This window comes from Pagrus major, chromosome 1 (assembly GCF_040436345.1).
Source record: "Pagrus major chromosome 1, Pma_NU_1.0".
NCBI classification, from domain to species: domain Eukaryota; kingdom Metazoa; phylum Chordata; class Actinopteri; order Spariformes; family Sparidae; genus Pagrus; species Pagrus major.
Window position 1 is genome coordinate 28,924,065 of NC_133215.1, and position 20,587 is coordinate 28,944,651.

General features: G+C 40.0%; 1 protein-coding gene across 1 annotated transcript; it reads right to left on the reverse strand.

Moving 5' to 3' along the window:
• Positions 1 to 14,321: 14,321 nt before the first annotated feature.
• Positions 14,322 to 20,293, reverse strand: htra3a (HtrA serine peptidase 3a). The gene is made up of 9 exons (XM_073471209.1): positions 19,870 to 20,293; positions 18,932 to 19,037; positions 18,386 to 18,608; positions 17,787 to 17,981; positions 17,576 to 17,608; positions 15,978 to 16,092; positions 15,599 to 15,656; positions 15,321 to 15,416; positions 14,322 to 14,492 (listed from the first exon to the last, which is right to left on the reverse strand). Exons 1-9 carry the CDS (start codon positions 20,291 to 20,293, stop codon positions 14,324 to 14,326), a joined length of 1,419 nt encoding a protein of 472 aa, XP_073327310.1. The 3' UTR covers positions 14,322 to 14,323.
• Between the last annotated feature and the right edge of the window lie 294 nt (positions 20,294 to 20,587).

Below are 20,587 nucleotides of genomic sequence, written 5' to 3' on the forward strand. Positions count from 1 at the left end.
AGCAACACCAAATCTCTGGTGGCTCTCTAACTCTTTGAACTTCATCTTCCTCGGTGCTGATTTGTGTTGATCCTCCCTCAAATGCCTGTAAGAAAGCATTTTTTTTCCCACAGCGTGTTCATCAAAATACAGTTTTGATAATATCAGACAGTGTGTGTCACATGCGTTATTTGTGTATGTGTCATGATTTACAGCACAAATGCAGGGCTGAAGAGAGGGGAGAGCTGAGGAGGTATGGGAGGATGGGTGGAACCCGAGGCTGAAAAGAAAATTAAGGGGGAGGACGGACATGTGCAGGATGGATGGATGGGAAAATGGATGGTGCATTGCCTTCTTCAGAATCCTTTACAGGCAGCTGTAGTCTGGATTATTTCTATACGCATTATTGACTGTATAATGTTAATGGTTTTGATAATAATAATGCTAAAAGATGATCTTGCAGTGATTTTTTTGTGCATCCATGTGCATGTGTCCTCTATGAAAGACTTAAAATTCCCTTGTGAAAACAAACCAAACAAAGAAAGAGTGAAATACATTGCACATTGTTAGATGTATTTCCTTTTCGTCATGCATTGCCGGTGTCATAAGTCGGTGACAAAAGGAGAAGTATTTAGCTTGATAGATGAATAAATTGCTTCACATTGTGACTTGAATTTTTCTCGCTCCAAAAGCTGTGTTTAACATTTTGACATGGACGATGTGCTTCCATCTCAACAAGGACAAAGCTCCCCTTTGCATTGCATTTAGTGCTGGCAGGAATGACATGCAATACACCTCGTTCATTTGTTTTTTTCTGTTCGGATTTAATTCTAATGTTGCATGAAAAATGTATGGCAATGAAAAAAACATTCAGTTATTTAGGACAAAAAGCTTAATAACCGTCATTTTAAAATAGTTTTTAAATTTAACTATAAGCCAAGAAATGCATGAATAAAAAGTAATGCATTTAATACCACAAGTCCTCCAATGCAAATGTAAAAATATGTTGTTGATCCATATATACAAGTTAGATTTAGGGATAATATATTGAAAGATAATTGTTTGAAATGACTCCTTGCAGCAACACAATAAATGTTGACAATATACGTTTCTGCAAACCACAAATATGTTGAAACTTTACATTTATTATGCTTCTTGAGGTTGCATTTCACGTTTCTTTCCTTGTGACAACACAGTGCTTATGCTTTGGTTAGGTTTGGGCATGAAATCCACTTGGTAAGGGTCAGGAGAAGATCTTATTATGTGTTAAAATACCTGTTATTGTCCCGTGGCGATTATGTGTTTGAATTTTGAAACACAGTCTCGAACTCTGGTCGCTGGCTTGGCAGCTTTCTTGCCTGTAACTCCACCACCATCTTTTTTTAGCCTCCCAATATTGAAATCAGCTCATAAACATGTAATGCGAAAATGAAATGACAAATATCGTAGAAATGTCGATATGAGACGTAGGCCTGACAGGTACAAATGTGAATGTATCAGTGGTGTTATCCTGGTAACTGGGCTGCCCTTTAGGGTTCGGGATTTTCATCATCATGGTTGGAATAATAAGTATGATTAACGTTTGGCAATGATTGCGGCTCTGCCTACAAAATACTTTAACTGGTAGTTGGAGAAGAGAGAGGAACAGCGGTCCACGTTGAAGCCCGATGTGTTGTTGAATCAAACCTTTACCCAGAACTCCTCCATCTGTGAACTTTGTTAATGCCATGTGACTTCCTCCTTTGATCCCATCATAATTACTCCCGCTGCGAGAAGGACTTGTCACTTGAACACAAACATGTTGTTCTGGGAACTGAGGCTTTTGTTCTTTTTGAGAGTACAGTTTCATAGAACGATGCGTTTTATTTTATTTATTCATTTCATTAGTTTTTATTCAGACATTCTAAGTCTTCCATAGTTATCACCTCTGCAAGCACGCCAGCCTGAGTGAGCTAGTGTGTGCCAGTGCGTGGGCAGCTTTTTCCCTCAGTAGCCTATGTACACATTATATGTGTTTGTGTACGGGCATGAAGGTGGGCTGCGTTGCCTTTCTTCCCCTCAGCTCCCCAGATGTTGTTTATCCCTGCTGTACCCGATGGTTCAATTTACATTCAATCATTAAAAGGTTCTGAAAAGATCACATTTACAGCATCTGCACCTATACGCCTAATAATCTACCCCCTTTTTTTTTGTCATCCTGCCATCCTCGAGGGAACTGCTGTCCCTGAGCGTGTTAACTTAATGGCTCTCTTGCCGTGAAGGAAAAACCCCTTTGTTGCTGAGAAGAAGAGAGAGAGAGAGGGAGAAAGAGGGAGAAAAACGGCAAGAGAGGGAATGAGAAATCACCCCTCAGCCAGAAGGAACCCTCTTAGTGGTCACGTGTTTCCTCTGGGTTCCCAGGGCTGGAGAGGCTGTTATGCAAGCAACAGAACGCTGATGGCAGAAGCACTTAAGAAGTCCCGTTAGCAGGCAAGGGGTCCATCCGACTTCCCCCAAAGCCACTGCCCCTGGGCTCTATGACTCTGTGTATATGCTGCCATTACATAACATCACCATTCCCACGGTCGGCAACACAGTATGGAGCTCTTGCATCACCTTAACTTCACCTCTGTTGGCTAGAAAATGACTTTACTCTCTGTCCATCACCCCACGCATCCATCTGTAATTCCATTCCTCCACCATCGCCACAGCACGCAAGTCATCCTCAGCCACCCTGAGGCTCAGGTTCCCTGCAGGTGAATTTTGTTAAGGAACCAAAATTCCCATTCAAATACATCCTCAATAGTCTACATCCCTGGGTGCAGCTATTTAGTAAAGGGGTTAGGCTCTGAGTGACTGAGAGAAGAGAATCACACCTTTTTGGCAGCACTGACCCTGATCTGTCCACTTTATTCAATTCTACCCAGCACCGGAAAGACCCGAGAGCAAGCATTTTGTCGAGGTGATGGTAGCATGCCGTGGCAGTGCGATACCTGTCCGTGGGATGACGGTGATGAGAAGCGAAAGAAGGACGTGATGAAAGATGAGACATGAGAAGATGATGTGGGGACGAGGAAAAAGAATGGAAACAAACAAAATGTCATGGGTGAGCGTTTCTGGAGCGTGGGAGTCTGGGTGTATAAATAGGTCTTAGCCCTGTGAGCTACAGAGCAAGCGCTCCGCACACAAACGCTAACTCACACAGACACTCACATGTCCAGCCACACACACAGACTCACTTTCATCCATGCTCTCTGTCACTCTCCCTCTGCCTCCCTCCCTGCCTCTCTCTACACACTCAGTCACGTGTGAACAGTATGGGAGGCTGACTGGGGGAGTGACTGTGTGCAAGTGTGTGATGAGATAAAGGTTGGAGAGTCTTTTTTCACACGTTTGATGATAGCATGAGTGTTATCTCTCTAAACTGAGTGAGGAGAAAACACGGCGGATTATCGACACATATACTGTCACATAGATCAGGAGCAACTCTCCATTTTCAATTTCATATCAACAATATTCTTTTATCTGTGCTATTAATATTTATGACCTTTGCTTTTCTGAGTATATTAAGTATATTAATAATGTATTTCATTGAAAAACATCAATCCATGTCATGCAAATTTCATGTGCTGCGATGTCAGTCTTTTATCAGCTGGATGGATTTCTTTCTGTTTACATACATCTCGACCATCTGCAGCATTTAGCATGTGAAGCCCGGCTGGCTTTTGCAATTAATGTGCTTCGCATTAGATAATTAGATAATTTAGTTTGTTTTCTGAGCATTCATGTTGTTGCCCAGTGAAGTTTTCTCTGCGTGCTGCCTCTCAGTATTAGACCTGCAAGTATGATGACAGATTGAGGTTAAGTGAATATTCAGATGTCATTATGAAAAAGGATAGGCAGGGTCTCTTCTGCCTACTAAACTTGTTTTGTTCATCTTTTATCGAAAGTATTTGACCTTTTTTCATGTATTTGTTGTTTACATGTCATTATCAAAAGTGCCAATTAAAAGGTGTTGTTAAGCTCAGCTGATTGTATTAAATATAAATATATTATCAAAACATCAAAATCCTTTGCACATCTTAATACTGAACAAGTCCTCAAAAAAGCATGTAAAATTAGAATGCTGTGTGCCTTTGTGGTGTTATTTAATATTGTTGGTCAGCTGCAGATCCTTGTGTCTTTCAACTTTTTCTAACATTGTTGGATTTCTTAGATTGTTCTTATGTGTTTAAATGAAGTGTTTGTTGTGTTTACAGGCTCGTTTGTCTCAAATTGCCCCTTGAGGGACGGACAAAGTATGTTGGAATGAACTGACCTTGTCTTCTCTTGGTCAACCAGTGCAGATTGGCCAGTTTTTGCTGAGATACCTTGCTTTTGACAAAACATGAATCCCCCTGATGAAATAGTCGGAAGGACCGATAGACAAACCAACTAACCATCCATTGTCCAACCCAATTGCAAGATTAAATGTTAGCAATCTACGTCTCTGTAAACCACAGATATGTTAACATTTCACCTTTCTTTATGTTGCAATTTCACATTTCTGCACAGATGTGAACGTATCAGTGGTTTGCAGAAACGCCAACATTTTATCCGTGGTGACTTGGCTGCATTGTGTACATCCTACCACCGGTGGGAAATAGTTATATTTCTTTCTGCAAAATTAAAATAATCAGAACTGTTTCAGCCTTTGTTTATGCAGAGTTTGTAAAGTTCATTGGCCATTTCCTTGTACTTAACTGTCCTTTGGGCTCAATTCAGACTCCTATTGTCTTCACAATCCAGTGCGGAGCTTCTTGTTTTGAGATAGGACAATTCTGGCACCCTCTCAGGCCATTTAGACAACATGTGGTTCTCTACTTTGCAGTTATCGAAGATTACAGTTCCTGCTTCCCTTGGCTGCCTTGTTGTTTATTTTCACAAATTTGCGCCCCTTATGTCTCCTTTTCGGTTCTTAAAATGTGAAAAACAGACTTCTGGCTGCTGTATCCCAAAAAAAGCTGCATTATTTTGCCACTTCTTCCAAACCAGATGTATGACCACCTGGTACTGTGCTGCATGCCACCACCACCACCTGGGATGGTGGTGAAACTGTCAGCGTAAACAAATCCTATTCCGTCAGATAGACAAACCAACATGAAGCTGAATTTTCAGGACACGGGGAACATTTTCCAGCTACAGTAAAATTGTGGTTTCCATGCATGTGCCAACTCTACCCACAGAATACGAGGCCTCTGGCTCGGGCACAGCGTGCATTACTCTCATTAAGAGACTCAGCCAGCTATACAGCTACAGTACGAGGCAATTACTATTTCTTCAAACACGAAATAAACTGCACAGGCGGGAGGGTGATTAAAACTGGTTACACACATCAACACACCCACACATACAATCCATGATCTTAACCAACACACACAGTTACAATATTATTGCCTACACACACGCACACACGCAGAGGTCACAAACGCAGCTGAATAATTCAAAATCCCAAGAAAAGCCTCAGGAAGAGAAAAGAGAAAGAGTTGACAAAAAAGGCTGCAGACTGGATTTTTATAAAGAAAGAGCGACATAGAGAGGGGAGTGGTGTAAGGGGTGGAGGTAGGGGGGACTCAGAAAGCATGAGTCAGCAGTCTGCCAGAAAGAGGGAGTTGAGAGACAGAGGAAGGGCTCACAGGATTTAGCTATCACTGGAGCCCTGACAAAAGAATTTCTGGGCTCACTTTACTGTGCGACCGTTTGTGTGTGTGTGTGTGTGTGTGTGTGTGTGTGTGTGTGTGTGTGTGTGTGTGCGTGTTTGTCTCATTTCCTCGGCAGGGTGTGTATGGGGCCATCCAAATCTGAGGAATTTGTGTAAAACCACAGCAAAGCTCTGGCTTCTGTCTCTGTTTTGAAAGAGTTTTGCTCAACAGTTTAGCTCAGAGTATGACAAATACTTTAATCTCAAAGGAGTAGACGTTTTGGGGAATACGCTTATTCATTTTCTTGCCAAGATTTAGATGAAAAAGATTGATAGCACTATCGCGTTTGTGCATTGAGCTACAGCCAGCAGACAGTTAGCCTTGCATGGGAGTAGGGGGAATCCAGCTGGCCTGAATCTCTCCAAAGTAAAACAAAACAAAACAAATCTGCCTACACCTTTGTAGCTCACTGTTTCACATGTTAATCTACACACAAACAGAAATCTAAATGTTATCATCTGTGGTTTTATGTTACACTATACAGTCTCCAGGAGGTCAATGCTCCTGACCACTGGTTGTAAATAAATAGTCACAGCATTTAACTCAAAACCACAACAGTCCTTTTTATGTTTCTGTTTGTGTGATTATTAAAGGTGCAATATACTGCTAACTGTAGCTATTGTTAACTAGCTAGCTCAGTTAGCCATGTAGCAAGGGGTCCTATTAGCTGAATTGTATATGCCCGAACTGGAGCCCAAAGCAGTGGGGCAGTGTTAGTGTTAACACCACAAGCATGCAGCAAGTTAGCATGCTAACTTCATTAGATGTCTAAGCAACACAATACAGAGACCTCTTATGACACCACAACTGATATTTCTTCACATTCTGTTGATAATTTTAGTTAATTTTTGACTGTTTTGTAGTAAGATCCTTACATATTGCACATTTTAAAAATGTCATAAAATATATTCATTAGTCAGGTTTAGACTTGAAGAAAGCCAGGCTAGCTGTTTCCCATGGCCTCTAGACCTTATACTAAGCTAAGCTAACCATTTCATCTAACTCTCAAAGTAAATAAGCAAAGTATTTCTTAAGGAAACTTAAGAAGGTAAAATTCCACATTAACTTTTAGAGGAGCAATAGAAAGCATCCTGGATGGAAACATTCCTAATTGATATTGTTCGTGCACGGCCACGACAGGAAGGCTCTAGAGTGAATGATTAATAAAACCACACAAAAGATCATTGGTACACATTTACAGAGCATCAGTGATATCTGTGAAGTGAGATGTCTGCACAGAGCCCCAAAGGATAGTAAAGGACAACAGCCACCCCAGCCACAGTGTGGTCACCATGCTGCCATCTGGTAAAAGATACAGAAGTATCACCAGATTACAGAGCAGCTTCTTTTCCAAGGCCGAGAGACTCAACTCATTCTCCACACTCCCCCAGAAATTATATTTTAACTTGCAACATAATTTATTCATCCATTATATAATTTTAGTTTTGTTAGTAGCATAAAGAGACTAAAACATGCAATGTGTTGTATATATTCTATGTAAGACCAATATTTGCTCTCTTTTTTAGTTCTGTTCAGGTCTTGGTTTGGTGCTGGGCAGGTAACAGCAGACTGGTTTGGCAAGCAAACCAAAACAGTGATTATAGCTGCTTAAAATACAGCTAAAATGATACAGTATAATACACTGTAAGTCTACAGTTGTCTTGTAAAAACAGTGCTTCTAATGGTCTCTTGAATGGCTTTGAATGTGAATTACTATATGAAAAATTACAAAATGTACCAGAGTGGATTGGTGAATTTCTTACAGCTTGAATGTCTAATGTTACAACTCCTTTTTGTTCAACGCCTGGGAGCCCAGAGAATCTTTAAGTATACTGCAATATTAAACATTTCCCTCACCAGGGGATTAAATGTCAACCATATTAACACTCAGAGATAAGAAATGAAAGGTCTTTGAGCAAAACGAGTGCAGTGTCCTCAGCTTGCACTGGATTCATTTCTTAGTCTTGTGCTTGAGGGCAAGAGAGTCGGTGAAGACTCATCTTCCTTTTGAGAAAAAAGCATACTGACTTCTGAGAGGTGTGAAGGAGAAATAGGTGTAGATGTAGAAGTAAGAAACTAAAAGTACACAAAAGAGATGAGACAGAGAGTGAAAGCTGAGGCTGGGGCTGAAAGAGTGTGAAAATGATTCCCTCTATTGCCCCCCCTTTTCTTGCATAATCGCCCCCAGAGATGTTTGGACTGGAAGGACAGAGAGTGAGCGAGAGACAAAACAAGGGAGGAGTCACCCCCTGTCTCACTGCAGTCCAGCAACAACTTTAAAATGACTGTGGACAGACAGAGTATTTCCAGAGAAAAACTCACATCCTACTCTGCCAGGAATGCCTGGAATCCCAGCTCTCATTAAATCTTCAAAAACTAAGGCTTTGGAAAAAATGAAATATTCCTGTCACTGCTATTATAAAAGTATACATGGGCAGCTCTGCACTTAAATCTATTTTATCACATTTGTGGAGGTGGAGGCACAGTATACATTCAAGGACAAACATTCAACACAACAACACATGGATCTACTTAGCCTTCTCCAAGACTAATTGTCCAGTTATGGAGCCTCATTGTGTGAGAGATGTTGCCTTTAGCTGTATTATACTGTGTTGTTTGTGTGGGTGTATGTGTGTGAAGTGGGTTCAAAGACTCCTCTCCTCTCCTCTCCTCTCCTCTTACAGTAAGTTTCCCACAGTAGTTTTGGTCAGTAAGGCTCTGAGTCATGCAGCGACAGAGTTGGACTACAGACAGATGGAAGTAGTTAGGGCCTGTACTACTGTAATGCCACAGTTTTTTTTAATTGAGTCCAATCTGTCTATAGCTCTGCTGCCATGCCAGATGTCCCAGAGTGCAGTCTGTGCCTCCAAAGTTCCTCCAACTCACAACTTTGCTGTGAGTCTGTGGGGCTCGCTCACGATTCAGCTGAAGCCACATACTGTGAGTTTACTGTTTTGCAATTTTTTCTTGGAACGCTTCCCAGTCCTTTGTTACTCATTCCCTTGACCATATGAGAACCCACAAGCACACAGACATAAAATACAGTGGTGGTATTCAGAGCTTTTACTTATCAAGTAAAAGCTGCAGTAACACAATTCAGAAATACTCAGTTGCAAATAAAAGTCCTGCATTTAGAATTTACTAAAGCAAAGGTGCAAAAGTATAAGAATCAAAATATACTTTAAAAGGTATTGTTGATAATATTCAGCCACTAAATATAACAGTCCATCTTCCCCCAACATTCACATCACAACACTGCTGATGTTCAAGGCATTTGGCCCCTCAAGGTAACGTTGTGAACACTAGCTAGCTGATGCTAGCATTGTTAATGCTATATAATGTTGCTCGCGCTAGGTAATGGTAACGTTGCTAATACTACCTAACATTTACATCTCTAATTCTAGCTCGCCAATCTTGGGGCAATACACTTTACTAAAATCAGCCATTTTTACATTTCCACAAACTGGAAACTATCAAAACTGTTGTGTGCCAAGCATGGATACCACATGATTCCAGTGCCGCTTCACTATTGTCAGAAGCTGGAACAAACTGTCAGAGTTTTTACACAGACATAAACAAAACAATCATTTTGGGCCCTAATAGTTTAAATCACAATCATAATAGTGTTTTAAAGGCAAAGAGACTTATTCTGCACCTTTCTGCAAGCTCTGTATATGTATTATTTTAAAAAATGATTCTCCTACTTAAAAATGTTATCAATAAGTAATAACTTTAAGTACATAACATAACATAACTCATTATGCAGAAAAATCCATTTCAGAATCATATATATATTTGTTATTGGATTACAATTATTGGTAACACTTTACAATAAGGGACGCAAAATTTTGAGTATTTACTAGGGAACAAATGAGGAATTAATTAGGAACTAACTGCTAGTTAACCATTACTTAGTGAGTAACGCCTGATCCAATTTTAAAGAGTAGGCCTAGTTGATGAAGGAAAGAATGCAGTGAGGAAAGAATCAAGAACAAAAGGGAAAAGGAGACTTGTTAACTAATGAACAGGTACATGATTCAGTCCTCAGCAACCACCCAGTATGATGCACCACTTTAGCTGAAGGGATACAAAAAAGGTAAGTAATCGTATGCTAATGATGAAGTAATGAGGGTTACTCACCACTCAGTTCTATGTATCACAACTCGTGGTGAGTAATTATTAATGAATGAGTCGTTGATGGTTTCGTGCCATTTTTGTTTGGAACAATTTTTGAAGAAAGTGGTCGGTATGATTTATTCCCATATATTCATGAACTAATCATTACCTAATGATTCATTAACATAGGATCCTCAGATCTGTTTTCCAGTAACTCACTGTTATCTATTTTATAGTCCTCCATTAGGAATTATCAGGGAAGTACTTACTAACAATTCATTAATTATCAAGTCGCTCTTGATTTGTTTCGCATTTACTTCCTTGTTAACAAATCTTTAACCAATCATTAGCTACTCTATAAAATGTCATTAATAGCTACTCATTAACTAATGGTTAATTAGCAATTAGCTCCTCATTTGTTGCCTAGTAACTACTCCAAATTTTGTGACCGTTATTATGCATTCATGTGTAAGCCTCATTTTAATGCTGTAGCTGTTAAAGGTGGGGCTAATGTCAACTACTTTGTATACTTCTAGGTAGCTTAATTATAATAATAATAATAATTTATTTGTTGATTATGTTTCGTATCAATCTTGATATTTAAAGTAACTAGTAAGTAATGTTGTCAATTAAATCACAACATGGAATTACACAAGGAAAGAACAAGTACCTCAAAATTAAAAAAAGATGTACTTAGCTACCTTCCATCTCTGTCAAAATCCGGAGGGTTCTCTTTATTATAAGACTTAACCAGCTGAATATTTAGCCCCCTGATTGCATATGTTTCCATCAGGTAATTTGAGTGACACATAAAATGCATGTGTGTGTGTATTTGTTTGCAAACAGCAGCCAGATGATGCTGATTAGCATCCACTAAAGAGCTCTTGATTGCACTCAGAATGTCATCAGGTTCTGAGGTCACGGATGACTCACAGCTTGACATTATATAGGGCACTATAATTGCGCCCTGTTATAAATGTCTCTCAGTCTTTATCTCTTGCTCTCTCTGAATGACAAACAGAGCGTCAGGAGAACATGTGACTGAGCAGAAGGTCCATTATTCCCTATGGATGACTTTCCTGGAGGTCTAAGGTCCCTGGACCTAACCCCGGCCTCTGCCCAGCCGGTGGGGCTAGAAGCATGGGTGGGCGCTCTCAGTATTACTGGGATGAAAAATAAGGATGAAAGAGTGTAGAGAAGTAGAGCAGATGCAAAATGGATATGAGAAGCAAGAAAGACAGATGAGCAGAACTGAGTTTGAGTTGAAGACAGCATTAGTATTTGTGCTTGTGAAGCCCTTGCAGACAGGGTATAAAATCTAATTTTTTTCTCTTTAACATTGAATATTGACTAAATGTACCACAATCAAAGTTAGATTTTTGAGAAACACATATAACAGACATATAAACACCTGGCAAAGTACTCAAATCCCCCCTGTGGTAGTTCCTGTTACAATAGGTGTCTCCATGACCAGGGGTGTAAAATGGGGGTACCACGGCCATTTTCAAACTCAACCTTCATTTCAATCTTAACAACATACCTGTAAAGTTTCCAGACTTCCAGACCATGATTGGGACTTTATAGTACTGACAAAAAGCTGTCCACACACAGACAGACAGACAGACAGACAGACAGACAAGGTAAAAACAATAACTGCTAGAGTGAACGGGAATGACTTGCTCAGACTGCATTCCTTTTTTGAACCTGGCATTTTGTCATTTTGATCTCAGCTACCCACCAAGTTTCAAGACTGTATATTGCATGGTTGTGACACATTACACGCACAGACAGACAGACACACACACACACACACACACACACACACACACTCTGGCAGCTGGTAAAATTACTGAAGTAATTTAAACCAAAGGTAGAAAATCCTCACATTTGTGAAGCTGGAATGTTTCTGCATGAGAAATGGCTTAAAAGATCATCTTAATAGCTACCAATCGATTTTCTTAATTAGAATCAATTAGTCAACTCATTGTTTCAGCTGTGCTGTTCCTGCAGGGTAGTTAAATTAAAAGAAATACATCATATTTTATAGGCTTGTTTTGTATAGGCTACAGCAATCTTAATTTGTCAGGAAACTAGTAACCAACGCTGTCAGACAAATGTAAATTACTGCAGTGAAAAGTAGCAGATTTCTCTCTGAGATGTGGTGAAGTAGAAGAACAAAGTGGCACGAAACGGACGGACTCAAGTAAGAGCTGGAAAGGCCTCGCCGACTGAGGGTGAGCAGAGAGGATTCTGCAGAAAGAGCTAAACCCTCCAAACACATCCATGAACATTAACTCTCAGTTAAATCAACAAGACGAAACACCACTTAAGAAAATTAAAATGTCTAACTGTCAATGATGAGAGACAGAACACAAGTAGTCTTCACAAGAGTCTATAAACTCACATCCAAATCTCCAGTGACATCTGGAGATCCCTGTAAATCACCTGTCATCTAAAACAGTTTATATGCGTGGTTATTATTGGTCACTTCAGTACTGAAAGAGTAATTCCATGGTCTTCCCCGAAGTATTATTTGTTGTGCCACAGAGTGATCAGCACATCTGGTGGTAACAGTATATTTATGATCATGTATCCTGTAAACAGCACCTGGGTCCATGCGAAAGAGAAAACATTTAACGAAGGACCCTCTGGTTTGTTGATCACATAAAAAGTCTGGTAATTAATAACATGTTTGATGTGTTTATAGTGACAGAGACAGGGTTTACAAAAACAAGATTGTGTTTAGTGAAAGGAGAACAACAGAACAGCTGTTTAGAGACGCTCTGCTTGTGAATATAACATCCGTAAGAGCCCTTCATGTGGTTTTAGCTGCTTAACAGTGCCCTCTACTTTCACTTCGACATTAGAAACCAGAGCTATATGTAGACTGCTGCTCGAGCTATACTTCACATATACAGCAGTCTTATGATCTGAGCATCAGTTGCCACGTCAGGAGCTGAATGTTATACCCAACGCGCCATCTAGAGGTCTATTTAAGAAGCATAAGTGTTTCAAGTTAAACTCCATTTGGCCTGTAGATGGCGATACATTCATTGGCTTGAAATGTGAGGGCCTTCTGGGAAAATATACTGCATATTTTATATACTGCATTGTAGAGTAATGCATCAAATGCAGACAAATGTCAAATTTCTTTGTTGTTTGAGTTGTTTTGATTCGGTCTGTGTTCAGTTCAGTATGGTTTTAATGTGGAGTCTCATCTGTATGAGGACAAACAGCTGTGTCCTCTGTCTGTCCCACTCAAGTAGTCTGGCTCTCTGCTATGACAACATGCCTTGGCGAGACTAGAAAACGGCACACACACTCAAACAACTGGGTCAGCGACACACACACACACACACACACTCCAGACTCAAAGAAACATGTTAGAGGACGACTCCTACTGGGTGATATGGTAGTAATTTGTCTCTTATTGTTCTCTCAGAATATTTTTCCTTCTCTCTTGGTCTCTTTCCCTTTCTCTTTTCTTTTTTTCCATCGTCCTTCTGTTTCTGTCTCTCACTGTGTCACAGCCAATAGTAACATGGCACAGTCCCCATTCAAATAAGCAGGGAGAATCATCTGTCTGGGTCAAGTTTATGACCTGTGTACCCACATCAGGTGGGGTCGTTTTCAGGTAATGCCATCATGGGAGAAAACGTCTGTAGAACTCAAGACTAATGCTGCAATAAGACTGTCAGGTGAAGCCACAAAGAAGAGAGTTGATGCTCACATCAACTATACATTATTGTATTTTATGTTATTTTGACACAAATGTTGCCAATCTGAGTTTTGCCTTTAGTTTTATGCAGGATTCTCTAAAGACCAACAAAGCAGCAACAGAAGAATTTTCTGTCCTTAACTTCATGGTTCAGAAAATGTTACGCATGAGAATTTCCATTTCCATAACAGGAGAGGATAAAAGTGGTTTTTCCAGTAAGAGGACTTCACCCAGTGTGTGTGTGTGTGTGTGTGTGTGTGTGTGTGTGTGTGTCGTGGTGTCGGCTTAGGTTTGTTTAATTTTAGAGAACGTCTTTCCGAGGCAGAGAGGAGGGAAGAGGGACTAGAAGACATAAACAAAGGAGTGGAACCTGCTGCCTGTGCAGATGGACGACAGCTGCTGGACGGAGAAATAAATGCCAGCACAGCTCCTTGTTTGGAAGCTTTTATTCTGAAATGATTTAACCTTCATACAATATCCAGTGCAATATATCCCTCTGCTGTATTTTGAGTATTGTAATAAACTGCTGTATTTATCAAACAGAGTCTGTATTATAAAACACACCCACATATTCTGCTCAGCAAAATCCATCAAAACAAAATATACATCATCAGACAGTAAACACTGTTTTTTTCTTCTCTCGTTTTACCAGAAATCAGAACTGAAAACACTTCAGTTCATATTTCCATTTATGGCTTGTTCATAATTCCTTGCAGTGTGTTGTCCATGGTCAAATGGGACTTTAATGCCACCCTTGTTCACACTTAAAACAAATTAAATGTGCCGTTTTTCAATGTAGAATAACTTGAGGGTGGATGTTGAACAGTAAGTCATCGTTGCCTCGACGAATCTCAAGCAGGAGAGGCCCATCACGCTGCAGCACTGCATGGATGTCTTCAGTGGTCCTGACTGGTCTTCCATTTAGTTTGACTATAATGTCACCTTCCATAATCCCTCCACTAAAACACAAAGAAACTGTAGTCACTTTTGATGTAATGTAAGTTTTAATGCAACATGACATGACTGACCATAGCTTATGTCACGAGTCATCGTTTATGGACAAGAAATCATATAATAACCATCATTACTGATGTATCACGTTCTTCTCCCAGTCTGGATTCCTAGCTGCTGGGCTAACTGAGCTAACTAGCTAATGACAGCTACAGTTAGCTACAGTTAGCTGCAGTCAGCGGTTATTCTACTGATATGCTGCCCCTGTTTGTTTTGAGTTTGACAGGTGCTCAGTTCTTACATATTGCACCTTTAATAAATGGTAAATGTATCGTTAATTAAACATTAGTTAATAGTTATTTCACTGTTAACAAACAATGACATGCTTTATAAACCATTCATTAAACAATTGTAAATGTTTATAAACATCAGTTGCAATTTTATAATGGCCATCCAAATAATGTTTATATATGAACGACACAGTATTTATTAACCGTTTATAATGTATTATAAACATCAGTTGCAACTTTCAATAAACAATCACTTAATAACTGGTTTATAAATAATTTCATTTTTTCTTAACAGTAAAATAACTATAATCTAAAATCTGAAATTAATGAACTATAAATTAAACATTCATCAATATTATTAAGTGCTATGAAATGATTTATTGAACATTAATCTTAAAAATCAACCCAATAGTAATAATAATAAATAATAGTAACAACAGTAATAATTTAACAGCCACTTTGATGAATGGTGGTCTCGTTCCTTGGGAGTTTCTTCAGTGCTGTGTGTGTGTGCGCTCGGGTTTTTGCATGCGTGTGTGAACATACTTTTGTGCTGGAGTGTCAGGTATGACCTGCTGCACCAGAACTCCACTGCTGACCTCAGGAAAGTCCTGATGACGACGTCTCAACTCAGCTACTAGACTGAGACACACATAAACACATCGATACGAACAGTGTTTATTCCAATATTAATAATGACACTAGTAACATTTACTTCTTGAAAACGAGTTTCACTGGATGAAATAGGTAATAGGTCCATCACCATTTTAAAAAATGCTAAATTAATAAAAAGCTGATATGTGTTTTTGGATGTGACAACTTACCTTTCAGTTATAGTAAGCATCCTGATGCCTAAAAAACGTTTCTTGACTTCAGACAACTCTGGAAACAACATAAAAGTATGAAGTGGAGAAAGCTGCCTGGCACAGCCCCTCAGACATGTAAACAGTCATTGAAATCCGTTTCTCCAACTCCAACACTCACCTGCATCAGACTGGGGTTCCTCTGTGAGTCGTCTTTGCTGTCTTGCCTTTTCTGTCAAAACAACAGCCAAAAAGTGGGGTGGGATTCACTACTAATAATACTAACTAATAACCACTTTATACAAAGTATTTCTACAGGTATTAGGATCCCAAACTACAAATACTGGATCTATTTGCTGTTTATTTCTACCTAAGTGCTGCTCCAGCTTTGACCTCTGACCTTTGCTGTGTTTGCTCTGTGACTCATTGAGGAAGCGGCTGATCCTGTCCGAGGGTATAGCGAAGGAGATCCCTGCTGTCACTTTCAGAGTGTTGATGCCTATCACCTCGCCATCCTGAAAGAAATACACACGTGTACAAATATACAGAGCACGCAGAAAATACTACTAATGACTGCATCTCAAGTACTGTAAAGATATTGGCGTACATTTAGGCCAAAACTCAGTAGAAATATACATTTTTTTCAGCCCAAGGACAACTCTGTTAATAGAGTACACACAGGTCAGCGTGAGGGGTATGTAGAGTCTCCTGCTTGATATGTTACTAAATGATCCATTGTGGCTCACAAGAATGTCTGTACACTTGGAATAATGATACAGAAACAGGCCAAAATATTTCAAAAATACGTTGTTAATAATAGTTAGCTGGTTAGCTAGCCATTGATTTAGCGTATGGTTAGGTTGGCTCGTACATGTGATTGCACCAGGAATCATCGATGTTGTGTAAATATCTGTTTCATTTTTTTTAACAAATGTGTCTTTATGTTGTTAAATCTGTTGGATTTGTGTTAATGTGTGTTTTCAGACACATTTGATAAAAAAAATGTAAAAACTTGAAAAATATTATCAAACAATAATCTGGCACCCACCCTGCAGTTATTTTGAAGACCCCAGGGGGACTGCGAAGCCCCTGTTGAAGACCCAGGATTTAAAGGAATTTTTTGCATAGTTTAACACATTAAATGTACAGGCACGGATGCAAAAAGTTTACGCAAATGTTTGCCTTAATTAAGACTGAATTGCCACTTGGTTTCACTTCATTCTTTCTTTTAAATCGCTAAACTTTTTGCAGATGTGGGTAGAAATTTTGGAGGTCTGGAGAAAAGATATGCTGACATCAGAGCTGCTTTTACTCATTTTGTGTTTTTAATTTGAAGCCCTATGATTTTAATTATTCTTTCTGATTAATTCCAGTTTGATGTGATTATTTTTTTTTTTTAGCAATTTAACAACCAATAAGTCAAATCATGTCACTTTTGTTTATTTTTTTACTACTACTACTTTTATTACTTTTTTTTCAAAGTAGTAATATGAGGAGGATTAACAGAGGGTTAATAATTAAAAAATAGTACATTGTCAGTTATAATCTTTGTTTTTTAGACCCTCAGAAGCATTTTGATCAATTTCAAGCCCAAACTATAGTGACTGAGTTTTATAATCCCGAGGTTCAGAAGCCTGTGTGTATGTTCTTGATATGCAGGTTGTGGGTTTCCAATAGTTATTAGACTGCTTTATTTCAACTTGTTTGTGTTTTAATGAAAAACAATCTACATAAATAATGCTATATTTGAAATACATCACTGTGATATTATAATAATAATATAATAACATTTGTAGCTTCCACTGTGTTTGAAATGTGACACTATCACCTAAACAGATTTTTATTTAATTCACTGGATCAAGAGAAAATGGAGGACTGAAATCTTGTCCCAGGATAATGTTTAGACATTACATTATGTGTGACCCCTGACAGTCTTACTGAATAATCCTTCACAGTCATATTCACAGTCATATAACTCATTATCATCACTCTGCTCACCAAGTTAACAAGAGGCCCTCCAGAGTTCCCGTACTTCTCATAGGAAACATGAAATATGAAACAGAGAGACAATAACGTCATGACTTTGACACCCGAACAAAAGAAATGATCTGGCCATGAGTAGGCCACAAACAGTGTGTATATGTGTGTGTGTGTGTGTGTGTGTGTGTGTGTGTGTGTGTGTGTGTGTGTGTGTGTGTGTGTGTCTCACATTAATGATAGCGTCAGTCTGGATGTAGTCCATGTCTGAGTCCTTGATGCCCAGCTCCTTGCCGTCTCTCTGAGCCGTGCTGACGATGCCAGTGGTGACGGTGTTCTGCAGAGCGAAGGGGCTGCCAATAGCAACCACAAACTCCCCTGGTCTCAGATCAGCTGAACAGCCCAGAGACAGCACGGGAAGCTTCTTCTGCTCAAACATGCACACAGATAGATATGTCAGATAGAGACAAGAGAGACGGACAGAGAGAGAGAGAGAAAGGAAGAGAAGTTGAATGCTTACAAAACTATCCAACTATTTGAGGTATGGGTGTGAGAATACACACAGCAGCGCTGTGTCTCTGAGTCACAGAGCTGCTGTTTATGAAAGTATTCCTGCTAGCCTCATGAATGTCTAGAGGGAAGCTGTCAGAACTTGGCACACAAACGTGTCAGGATGTGGCTCGAGTGTTTTTTGCATTAGGGTCAGGGATGTTGAAAATGTCTGGAAAACTGTCTTTTACTTCACTTTGGACCAAAACAAGTGGATAAAGAGAGTCATTATGATCTTGTCTGGATGTAAAAAGGACCTGTGTCTGCTGTGGATGCTCTCACCTGAGGATTGACCTTGATTGTGGCGATGTCGGCCTTCCTGTCCACATCCCTGACTGCGGCCTCATACGCGTCGCCGTCGTGGAGCTGCACCCGCAGCTGGGGCCTCCCCGTCGAGGTGGTAGTCGGGGTCACCACGTGAGCGTTGGTCACGATCACACCTGAGTGGGTCACAATAAAACCAGAGCCGCTGGAGAGACGCAGGTGGCGACCAAACAGAGGATGTCTGGACACAGAGAGCAGGAAAAGGACAGAATATCTGAATCTTGTTTGTTTTTTAAAGAAAGTTTGGCACAAGTCTTCATTACCCAGAAGGCCACAGCTTGTGAATTCTTAAAGTTCACAATGCATGTATGTACCCAAACAATGACATAAGAATAATTCAAACCAACCCTCCCCATATTAAAATATTCTTAAAATGCCTCCCCACAAAATATCAATAAAAAATGACATATTGTAAGACATATTGTAAATAATAAAACATAATACAAATGTATGCCATGTGGTAGACACACACACACACACACACACACACACACACACACACACCTTATAAACAGTTCAATGTGGACAACAGCAGGTGCAATTTTCTCCACCACATCAGCGATGAAGTTGAACTTGAAGCGAAGGCTGCCTGATCGGACCAGTGAAGGACCTGTACTGACATGAAGAACACGCTGCATTAACATAAATACCTGTCACCTCCACACACACACACACACACACACACACACACACACACACACACACACACACACACACAATAAACCCTCAACCACATGTTTCACAAGCATGACTGTAGTTTTATTCTTTATATCCTGGTACTGAAGACATAAAGTCTATTTTAAAATCAGTATCAGGAGAAAAAGCCACATTCAGGATGAACCTGACTGTTAAAGTTAGACATTTATTCTGCAGTAATGCCGAATAAGATGCTAAATGCTGAAGTAGTTTAAAAAGAACAATTCCAGATTAGGGCTGCAAATAAGATTTATTTTATTTTTCAATTAATCTGTGGGGTATTATTTTTGATAAATGGATTATAAAATACCAGAAAATAAAAATGTCAAAAATAAACTGGTTCCAGCTCCATAAATGCAAGAATTTGATGCTTTTCTTTGTCATGTATGATGGGTTTTTTTTACAAGTTTTAACATTTTAAAGACTAAATGATGAATCGATTAATTGTGAAAATGACTGGCTCATTAATCAATAATGAAAATAATGTTAGTTGCAGCCCTACAAACACCTCAGAGCAACTAAATTAGATCAAGATTTACAAAAACACTTTTGCTTTTCAGAGATCTGAGGAGATGAAAGATGTCTCATGTGCAAAATAAGTATGAAACTGAAGTATTACTACACATAACATATATAATATTGCATCACAAAAACATTTACAGTCAATTCGGGTAGTTTTGTGAAGTTGTATGATGTTTTATCCAAACCCAGAAAGTTAACTTGTGGACCACCCACAGCGGCCCTACCTGCGCCTGAAGGTGAACACGCTCCTTTGTGCGCCTGGCTGACTGCAGCTCTCCCCTTCTGCTCGGCCTTCCGGCTGGCTGCTCTCATCTTGCACACATTACCGTACGTTTTCCCGTCGCTTCCACACACTTCATGCTCCATCTTACACCGGCAGACCCCCTTGGAGCCTCGCCGCCTCCCCGCGGCGAGCAGCTTGCACTCCAGGCCATCCCCGCAGGGCAGGTCGTTTTTGCGGCCGCAGGGGTCTCCCTCCCGCGGCGAACACACCAGGCAGCAGTTACATCTGTCCGGGACGTACCCGCCGGGACAGCTGGGGCTCGGACACGAGCTCACGTCGCACCGGGAGGCGCACTTGTCGGAGCGCACAGCTCCGGTCAGGTCGTGCGTAAAGAGAATCGCGGCTGTGAGTAAAAGGAGCTGCATTGTGGTCTGAACAGTCTTACAGGTTTATTCCTTATATCGTCATTTTAAATGCTTATCCTCCAAACATGCAGTTGTTTCTCTGTGTTCAGACTCTGAATAAATAAAAGTGTTCACACCCTCCACAGGTCACTTCACTCCACAGGTCTGTGGCGCTGTTTTAAAATGTCTGGCACTATGAAGCTCGTGTTTTAAGCTCTCTGTAGATTAAACTCCGGACATTGCCAAGTCATCGCCTCCCGCGTACTTTGACAGCCTTGTGAGTGTATATTAGTTTTTGTGAACAAGTGAAGAGGC

Coding starts and splice junctions, on each gene's coding strand:
- htra3a (XM_073471209.1), bottom strand. CDS start 20,293: ATGCAGCTCCTTTTACTCACAGCCGCGATTCTCTTTACGCACGACCTG. Junction 17,609..17,786: donor AGACTGACGCTATCATTAAT/GTGAGACACACA, acceptor TCCTATGAGAAG/TACGGGAACTCTGGAGGGCC. Junction 16,093..17,575: donor GAGGGCCTCTTGTTAACTTG/GTGAGCAGAGTG, acceptor TATTTCTTTCAG/GATGGCGAGGTGATAGGCAT.